The sequence below is a fragment of the Lycium ferocissimum genome, chromosome 6 (assembly GCF_029784015.1).
Source record: "Lycium ferocissimum isolate CSIRO_LF1 chromosome 6, AGI_CSIRO_Lferr_CH_V1, whole genome shotgun sequence".
Taxonomy (NCBI): domain Eukaryota; kingdom Viridiplantae; phylum Streptophyta; class Magnoliopsida; order Solanales; family Solanaceae; genus Lycium; species Lycium ferocissimum.
This window is the reverse complement of record NC_081347.1, coordinates 68648288-68657456: the sequence shown is the minus strand read 5'-3', so window position 1 is coordinate 68657456 and position 9169 is coordinate 68648288. Positions and strand designations below refer to the sequence as shown.

The 9169-nt window shown below is 33.2% G+C and overlaps 2 protein-coding genes across 2 annotated transcripts; both read left to right on the top strand.

The window, feature by feature from the left end:
• The first annotated feature begins 2320 nt into the window (after positions 1–2320).
• LOC132060193 (bifunctional phosphatase IMPL2, chloroplastic-like) lies at positions 2321–5412 on the top strand. The gene is made up of 2 exons (XM_059453106.1): positions 2321–2532; positions 4304–5412. The coding sequence occupies exon 2, from the start codon at positions 4353–4355 to the stop codon at positions 5193–5195; it is 843 nt and encodes a 280-aa protein (XP_059309089.1). The 5' UTR covers positions 2321–2532; positions 4304–4352; the 3' UTR covers positions 5196–5412.
• Positions 5413–5603: 191 nt separating this feature from the next.
• Positions 5604–8968, top strand: LOC132061588 (cucurbitadienol 11-hydroxylase-like). Its single transcript, XM_059454366.1, has 4 exons — positions 5604–5761; positions 7280–7414; positions 8299–8608; positions 8930–8968. The coding sequence occupies exons 1-4, from the start codon at positions 5604–5606 to the stop codon at positions 8966–8968; spliced, it is 642 nt and encodes a 213-aa protein (XP_059310349.1).
• Positions 8969–9169: the final 201 nt, after the last annotated feature.

The window sequence follows — 9169 nt, the reverse complement described above, 5'->3', positions numbered from 1 at the left end:
CTTTCTGGAAAATAGGGAGTTGTCAACCGTCTTAACGTGCTTATAAAAGGATAAAAGGAAATTGCAGGGAAAAAGGAACAAAAATGATGATTCTTTTGATAAATTTAAATATAATTTACTTAATTTTTTGTATTTTATTTAATTTTTTGTATTTTATTCTTAATGATAGGTTTTTATTGTTATACAAATATTATGATTTGTTCAAGATACAAATGGGACCGAGGCCTACACATCTGAAGTTGAGTTTTACAACTTTGCATTGAGTAATACATATTTGCATGTTTGAAGTTGTTCTTAGATTTTAGGCATAATACATAAATAAGACTCAAAGGCAGTAGAAAATGTATCTTGCCAACTTTGAGTGTCTGTAGGCACCCCAACTTGTGTTTACTATTTCAGTTGAACACTCCAACTTACAAAATGATCATCTAGACACCTCCAAATTTATGTGCCACGTCATTTTCATGTCAGCATTTGTGTTTATGTGTTCAACTTTATATAAGTTGAGGTGCTTACTTGTGCACTCCCAAAGTTGGAGGGCATGTTTGCCAGCTAAGACCAAATTTGAGGGCATATTTATGTATTATGCCTTGATTTTAAACTCATATATTTAAAGGCTTAGAAACTTCAGATTCGTAAGTCTGAAGTTTATTTTTGAAGCGACAAAATTTATAAAAACTTATAAATTTCAAATATTTGTGCACTTGACTCTATTTAAGACACAAATCACTCATTATATAATTATCCTGCTTTTATGATGTGAATTTTTTAATATTTCAAAAGAGAGAGAGAGAGAACAAGTTATGAACCAAGTATCCATTCAACTTTGCTTTCGGCATTAGATTTTTCATTACCAATTTATTTTTGTGGCGTAAAACTTTGCACAATTAATACTTGCGTTCTTAAATTATTGTAGTTATTCATAGAAGTAATTCTCGAGTTGCTTAGTATTGATTCTTAAGAATAAATTAAATAAAATTGATGCATGAGTCTGCAAGCAGGTCGGTTATCTTCCGAGTATCATTGTTGGATCCATGGATTAAAAAGAAACATTTATTTTTTAAGTGGATTACCCTTTTTTTGGGGTGGTCTTTAATTTTTCTCCCTCAAATTGTTAGTCTTTAATTTTTGCCCTTCGCTTAAAAAGGTGGCAAAAAATATCCCGATGTTCTGTTCGAAACCCCATTCAGTCAAAAAAAAAAATCGCAAGGCAAGACTTTGCAAAAAATCTGCCTTCTCCAACAGACTTTTAGTTATAACTAAAAGTTTGTCTTATAAGGCAAACTTTTTGCAAAGCCTTGCCTTGCGATTTTTTATTTTTATTTTTATGACTAAGCTGGGGTTCGAACTCAGAATCTCGGGGTATTTTAGGTGAAGGACAAAAATTAAAGACTAGCAATTTGAGGGCCAAAAATTAAAGACCTCCCCCAACGAAGGACAATCGTGCAAATTGGCCGAAAAGAAAGAATAGGATCGAGGACCCTAATATAATATAATTTGATCACTCCTTGGTCGCTTACCAATGTCAGTAATTGATGATTACACAATTGAAACATTTTTTAATTTACCATTTGTGTAATGACAGGGGTATATATGTACCAGGTTTTTAACGAAAGATATATCTGCTGTAAATTACAAAGTTGAGGGGTATATTTGCACTTTTTTGCATTCTACTTTATTGACGAAAAAGTTGGCCATTTTTAGAAAATTACATTTGCATCCCTCCTACTTCAAAGGGACAAGCACTCTTTAAGATCACAAAATCACTCATTGTATAACAACCTCAACTTTTATAATGTTAAAAGTTTAAGCATTCAACTTAGCATTGGACATTAACCTTTTTCATTACTAATTTGATTTTTTGTCATAAAACTCTGCACAATTAAGTAGGTGTTTGGCCATGAAAATCAAATATCTCTTCACTTTATTTGAAATTTTGAAGTTGGAGTTGAAGATAGAGTTGTGTTTGGTTATAACTTTTGCAAATAATATTTGGTTATTTGAATGTACTGAGCAACTGAAAGTAAAAACAGGATTTTAGGTGTTTTTCAAATTTCAAATACAACATGAAGTTGTATTCGGAATTAATGGCCAAACGTTGATTTTCAATAAAGTGGAAAAAATGAACTAACATTCTCAGGGCTAAACGGGTCCCCTAATACTTATAACTTTTCTTAAAATCGTTGTTAGGATCCATACAAGTAATAATCTAGTTGCTTAGTGTTATTTCTTAAGAATAAATTAACTAAAATTTGATGCATATATAATACTCCTATATATAATAGTGCAATAGCATAGTAGTACTACCAAAATTTTTATGAAAATAAATCAAATTACCATATAATTCCTTTTTCTTTTAGGAGAAATCCCATTAGTAAAACTTTACCACGGATTTCCCTCTTTCTTTTTTCCTAAACCACATAAGAAAAGGATATTCATTAAGTAACTTTATTTAAATACTCCTATAATAATTCTGGCTATACAGTTAATTTCTGAAGAACTCTCCGTCAAAACCCTTTCTCTTTTGTCACCGTAAGTCTCTTTATTCCTCCTCCTCTTTTTTTGTATTTATTGATTTATTATTCTTCCTCGTTTAATTTAATTTGATTTTGTAATTTATTTTTCTTCAACTTTGGGTGAAGTGTGATATGGGTTTAATTGGTTGAATTTAATCTTAAGGGAAACAGGGGGTTTTAATTGAATGCATAATTTTTCAATAAAAAAATTTCAGTTACTTAATGAAAAGCTAAGTTAGTCGTTTGGGAGTGAAATTTGTTTTTGGAAAATTCCAAAAGTACATGACAACTATGAATTAGTTGATTTTATTTGCCTTAGTGAATTATGAATTCACTTAACCTGATTATGAGTTAATTGTTTTTAATTTTTACAACTGTGGTGTCCAGGCCACCTTGCGCGCGCCTCGACTAATTCCACAAAATACCTAGGTACCTCCTACTAGCAAGAGGTACCAGGTAACTCTGTCCACCAACGCTTAGATAGATGGGGAAAAATCACATAGTGTTTTTGTCTCCGCTGTGATTTGAACCTGAGACCTCATGGTTCTTAACTCACTTCATTAATCACTAAGCCACACTCACTCTTGGGTGCCTTAGTGAATTATGAGTTCACTTAATTTGATTTTGAGTCTGTTTAAGTCTTTATGATGATTTAGTTTGTTTAACTGGTTTTATTTGACTTGGTGAATTATGAGTTCACTTAATTTGATTATGAGTTAATTTTGTTTTTGTTTAAGTTAGTTGGTTTTATTGACTTAGTGAACTATGAGTTCGCTTAATCTCATTTTGAGTCTGTTTAAGTCTTTGTTATGAGTTAATTTGTTTAATTTTGTTGGTTTTATTTGAGTTTGTTAAGTATGATTTCACTTAATTTGATTATGAGTCTGTTAAGTCTTATTATGAGTTTATTTGTTTAATTTCGTTGGTTTTATTTTGACTTAGTGAATTATGAGTTCACTTAACCTGATTATGAGTCTGTTTAAGTCTTTGTTATGAATTTATTTGTTTAATTTTGCTGGTTTTATTTGACTTGTTGAATTATGAGTTCACTTAATCTGATTATGAGTCTGTTTAAGTCTTTGTTACGTATGAGTTAATTTGTTCAATTTAGTTGGGTTTTTATTGACTTAGTCAATTACGAGTTCATTTAATCTGATTACGGCCTGTTTAAGTCTTTGTTATGAGTTACATAATTTGTTTAATTTAGTTGGTCTTATTTGACTTGGTAAATTATGAGTTCGCGTAGGGTGTATTTGGTATGAAGGAAAATGTTTTCTTGAAAAATAAGTAGGTTTCTTATTTATTTTCTATCATTCGGTAAGTAAGCGAGCATTTATGTGTAATCTAGCAAAACGCTATGGGAGTTGGATGGGATGGGTTGGGGAGTGGGGGTTCAGGGCTGTTGGGGGGTGGGGTTAGAGACGTTAGGTGGGTGGGTGGGGACTGGGGAGGAGACAATGAACTTGGAATGTCACTTATGGAACCTGTCCTGCGTCCATTACGGAAGTAGGGTGTTGAGAAGTCATTTTTCTCATTTTTAAGTAACTTATTTAGAGAAAATGCTTTCCAAAACATTTTGACCAACCAAACATGGAAAAATTGGAAAACATTTTCTGTCCTCCCTATCAAACACACCCCTAATCTGATTATGAGTCTGCTTAAGTCTTTGTTATGAGTTAAGTTGTTTTAGGTCTTTATTTTAATCTGGTATCTAATTCATAGGAGAGATAATTTTGTATGGATATTTGTACAATGTATTGATGTCAATGTGTCTAAAATACTTGCAGGGCTTGAGTTGTCTCTGCATATCTCTACTCTTTGGTCGATAGAAACAACATGTTGACAGATTCAAAAGAATCTTTGCCCGTTGGTGACCTTGAACTCGATCGTCTTGTTGACATTGCCAACAAGGCGGTTGATGCTGCTGGAGAAATCATTTTAAAGCACTATTTGGCTCGGGGCAATGTCTTCAAGGTTCCCGATGCTACTAACATTCCATCATGGACAAATATTGCTTCTGAAGCAGAGAAGGCTATGATCTCACTTATCCTAAAAGATTTCCCTTGCCACGCTGTGTGTGGGAAACAAGTTGGATGGAGCAATTGCAGTGGGACCACAGTTCCCGAGTTTGTTTGGGTTTTCGACCTTACTAATGGTGTAGAAGAGCGGCTCTTGCCTACATTTGGCATGTCGATAGCTGTAGTTCACAATGGTAAACCGGTAATTGGTTGCATTAATAATCCCATTACAGGGATCAAAACCGTTGGAAGGAGGGGAAAGACTACTAGAAACGGAGACCTTGTGAGGACACGAGCAAGTGAACACCTAGAGCAAGCATATGTTGACATCAAGGACCCTGGTTACAACAAAGAAGCCAAATACGCGTACAACAGGTTGGCATACAAGGTTGGAGAAACTTTCTTCAACGGCAACTGCATTGCTTACTCTGAGTTAGCTGCTGGTATGTTGCAAGTCGTTGTCGATTGTGCTGTCGAGCCCTATGGTCTTCTTGGATTAGTTCCTATTGTGGAGGGTGCTGGAGGAATCATAACTGATTGGCAAGGGAATCAACTTTCTTGGCAGCCTTCTCCGGGGTCTTCCATTCCGCGAGATGGTTTCAAGGTTGTTGCTGCTTCTGATTTGACAACTCACCAACAGATTATTTCTGAACTATCATAGTAGTTTGATTAGTTACAGTTCTATTCAAGTATTATCTTTTTCCAATTAGTTCTATGGTTTTTTTGTTCATGAAGTAGGCTGGATGTGTAGAGAAAGCTAGTTAAGTACTCTTTTTTTTTTTCCCAAGTTAAGTACTCATTGTGAGTTTCACTAACAAAATGAAACATCATTCATGGTGTGATTATACAGCCTGTTTAAGACAAAATGCTACTACCAATGTTTAGCCTTTTTTAGTCTTTCATCTTATTAATCTCTGCTTTTCATTGTCGGAGTACATCTATAGCAAGCATATGTTGATATCAAGGACCCCGATTACAATAGAGATGCCAAATACACGTATTGGCGTACAAGGTGGGAGAAACTTTCTTCGACGGAAACTGCATTGCTTACTCTGGGTCAGCTGCCAGTATGTTGCAAGTAGTCTTCGATTGTGCTGTCGAGCCTTATGGTCTTCTCGGGTTAGTTCCTATACTGGAGGGTGCTGGAGGTATCATATCGGATTGGCAAGGGAATCAACTTTCTTGGCAACCTTCTCCGGGTCTTCAGTTCCGCGAAATGGTTTCAAGGTTGTTGCTGCTTCTCACTCAACAACAGATTATTTCTGAACTATCATAGATTCATAGTAGTTGGTTTGTTACAGTTCTATTCAATTAGCATTTGATTTTTTCCAATTAGTTCTCTCACTACCGAAAATCCTCTATTTTCGCACTAAATTTTTCACTGAAAAATGTTTCGTGGCTATTTCCCACTGAATATCGGCGGGAAAAACCTAAATAGCAGTGTTTTCACACGGAAAAATTATGAAGTTTCCTAGCGTTTCAATAGGAACCTGTTTTCCACCATGCGTTTTCCCAATGAACTGGTTCGATGGGAATGAGGTAGGAAAATCATGTTTTATAGCACAAATTTCCACGGAATGTCGGTGTGAAAACACCTTTTTCGAATTTCGACAAAATTTTCTCTGTATAATGGACCTGCCATTCTAGCGCGCAATCTACGTCTAAGTCGCATGATCGCAATTAACGATTACTTTAAACCATAGTTTATGTGTCATTACCGAGTCTTAATCAGACCTTAGGTCTATCACAAGACTCACTAGAAATTGATAATACAATCACTACATAACAACAAAGTCTATTATAATAACATTAATTTTGTCCACAATCAAAGGGTAGTGCATAAGTAACATGATCAATCTTCTTTCTATCAGCTTATCAATTAGTTTGATTTATAGTATCTGTTTCAGCTACATATCCATTTGTATGTCATGAGATAATAACATCAACCATATACAGCATTTTTAGTCGGAACACATGCATGTTTGTGCGCGAAAACTTGCTTTATAAAGATCCATAATATGCAGTTTAAAATAAGTATTTAGCATATAAATTTTGAAAAATTTAATGTCATTTGAAAACTCAAATGATTAAACTAGTCTTACCTTTATGTAAGTGGTAAAATTTTCATCCATCTTGTTTAAAGTTGAAATTTCCTCAAAGGTCTTGAGTTCGAGGAATGGAATTTTTTTTGATAAGGAACGCTTTTTCTTTAATGAGATTTATGTGACATGAATTCAGATTTATGGAACCAATGGATTCAGGATATTGAATAATCATGTATGGTGACAAAATAAAATTCCAGCATATGAAAGAAGGAATAAGCCTATTATTTGTTGGCTAAAAAGAAAACAAGTTTAGATGCGATCCAATGTCGTTTTCTTCCATTCTGAATGCTCCAAACTGTTTTTTACCTCTTGCTGTCAACATAACAACAATTTATTTTATAAAATCTATGGAGTAATCACCACAAATTTTGTCTTTACATGCTATTGTGAAGTATCTTTTGGAGCAACCCATGGCCTATATATTGCAATATACAAGATTGATTAGATAGTGAAAAACTTCCTTTCTATCTCTTTTATTTCTCGTTCTTTAAGCAGATTCAAGTTCACTGTAGTAAAATTTGATGACGATGGACACTATATTCACCTCCTTCCTAGAAGAAATAAGAAAGAAAAATTTGTTGGGAGTTGGGTATTTTGTGGTAACACTTTTAACTATTTATCTTACTCGATGGATTTATAGATGGAGAAATCCAAAATGCAATGGTGTTCTTCCTCCAGGTTCCATGGGATTCCCTCTCATTGGGGAAACTCTTCAATTGATCCTTCCAAGTCACTCATTAGACCTTCCTCCATTCTTGAAAAATAGAATTAAAAGGTAAGTATTCTCCACTTCAAGGTGTTAAAGACTTGTAGATCATGCTCCCTATTTTTATTGTTCGGTTAAAAGCTCTATACATGTACTAGTAGTGTAACAAAGTATTTACGCAATCAGGTTACTTAAAGGTAATAAACATAAGTTTATGTTCAACATACTGATAGTGCAAGAAACATTTACACAATCAGGTTACTTAGGGGTAATACTCCATATCTTCCAAGTTATGCGTCATAATTTGAATAAGCACAAATTAAGAAAGAAATAAAGGCTTCAAACTTGTGTATCTTAAACAAGTCATAAGATTTGCGTAAAACTTTTGGAAATTTTTAATTTTAACATATCATAACATTTTGCCATAGAAGATTCGTTAAGGTGTAAAATGAGAAACGTAAAGTTAATTATTTTCGAATTTAGAAATGTGACATTTTTTTTTAACAGACTAAAAAAAAATGCGTCACATAAATTGATAGAAGGAAATATAATATTTACATAAATATAGGTAACTCTATTTAATAAATAAACATCTATTTCTAACTAAAATAAATGGGAAATCACCTGGTACTATAACAAGTTAAATTATGCCGACGAAGTAAAAAATCATTACATTTTCAGTATGTATAAATAAAAATCCAATAAATAGCATAAACAATTCCTTATGTTGTAAGCCTATATGACTTAAACTCTTTATTTAATTAATTTCAAACGCTTGAGAGTGCTAAAATGCCTTTTCCTAAACTCGCTAACTGGCAGCGAACGTTTAAGACGGCAAATTTTATTTAAAAAAAAAATAAAAAAAATTCAAACATGATGATCCAAATAATATGTTAATTGTTATTGTATTGAAGTAGTTCATGACAAATTATATTTCTACTTAATCATTTCAGATATGGACAGATGTTTAAGACAAATGTAGCAGGGAGGCCAGTGATTATAAGTGCAGATCCTGAATTCAACAATTTCATTCTTAAACAAGATGGAAAATTGGTGGAGACATGGTCATTGGACACTTTTGCTGAAGTATTTGAACAAAATACTCATTCTTCAAGAAAATATACAAGGCATTTGACTCTTAATCATTTTGGTGTGGAGGCACTTAAGGATAAGTTACTTCCTCAAATGGAAAATTTTATTAAGTTGACTCTTGAAAAGTGGTCAGGCCAGGATTCTCTTGAAGTAAAAAGTGCAGCAATTAAAGTAAACAGTCTCAGCCACTAATTGCATATATCTCCTTATATATTTTTGATATTTTGCCAAGAAATGACAGAAATGGTCCTTTTATCTTTAGAGGTAGGCCTAAAATAGTCTCTTAAACATACTTTTGAGCAGTTTTGGTCCATTATATTTATAAAAAAAATAAAAAAAATGAGCACTTTTCTCTTCATCAGATAACGAGAACTGTGAAATTTTTGCTTTGATGGAAAATAATTTTGGAGGTGGGGTTTTTGCTACTTTTTTCTATTTTTGGAGTACAGTTTTTTTGTGGGGTTTTTGGTCTATTTTTATTATCTGTTGCAGTTTCTGATTGACAGGACTTTCCTAGTGTTTTCTGGTTAAATTCTTGTCGGAGACCAAAAATGCTCAATTTTGACAACCTTAGAGGACCAAAATACTTAAGAGTATATTTAAAGGACTATTTAAAATCTACCAAACTGAACATTTTTCGAACACAATACTAGTTGTTTTTTAACCATGCAATATATTAGTGTAAATACAAATTAAACACTTATTGGCTTTTGGAGTTCTTACGTGAAAATA

What these genes read in the sequence shown, in the direction of transcription:
- LOC132060193 (XM_059453106.1), top strand. Translation starts at nt 4,353, where the DNA reads ATGTTGACAGATTCAAAAGAATCTTTGCCCGTTGGTGACCTTGAACTC.
- LOC132061588 (XM_059454366.1), top strand. Translation starts at nt 5,604, where the DNA reads ATGTTGCAAGTAGTCTTCGATTGTGCTGTCGAGCCTTATGGTCTTCTC. An exon ending in TTCCGCGAAATGGTTTCAAG is followed by an intron (nt 5,762 to 7,279) that starts GTTGTTGCTGCT and finishes ATGGATTTATAG; the next exon opens with ATGGAGAAATCCAAAATGCA. An exon ending in TTGAAAAATAGAATTAAAAG is followed by an intron (nt 7,415 to 8,298) that starts GTAAGTATTCTC and finishes TAATCATTTCAG; the next exon opens with ATATGGACAGATGTTTAAGA.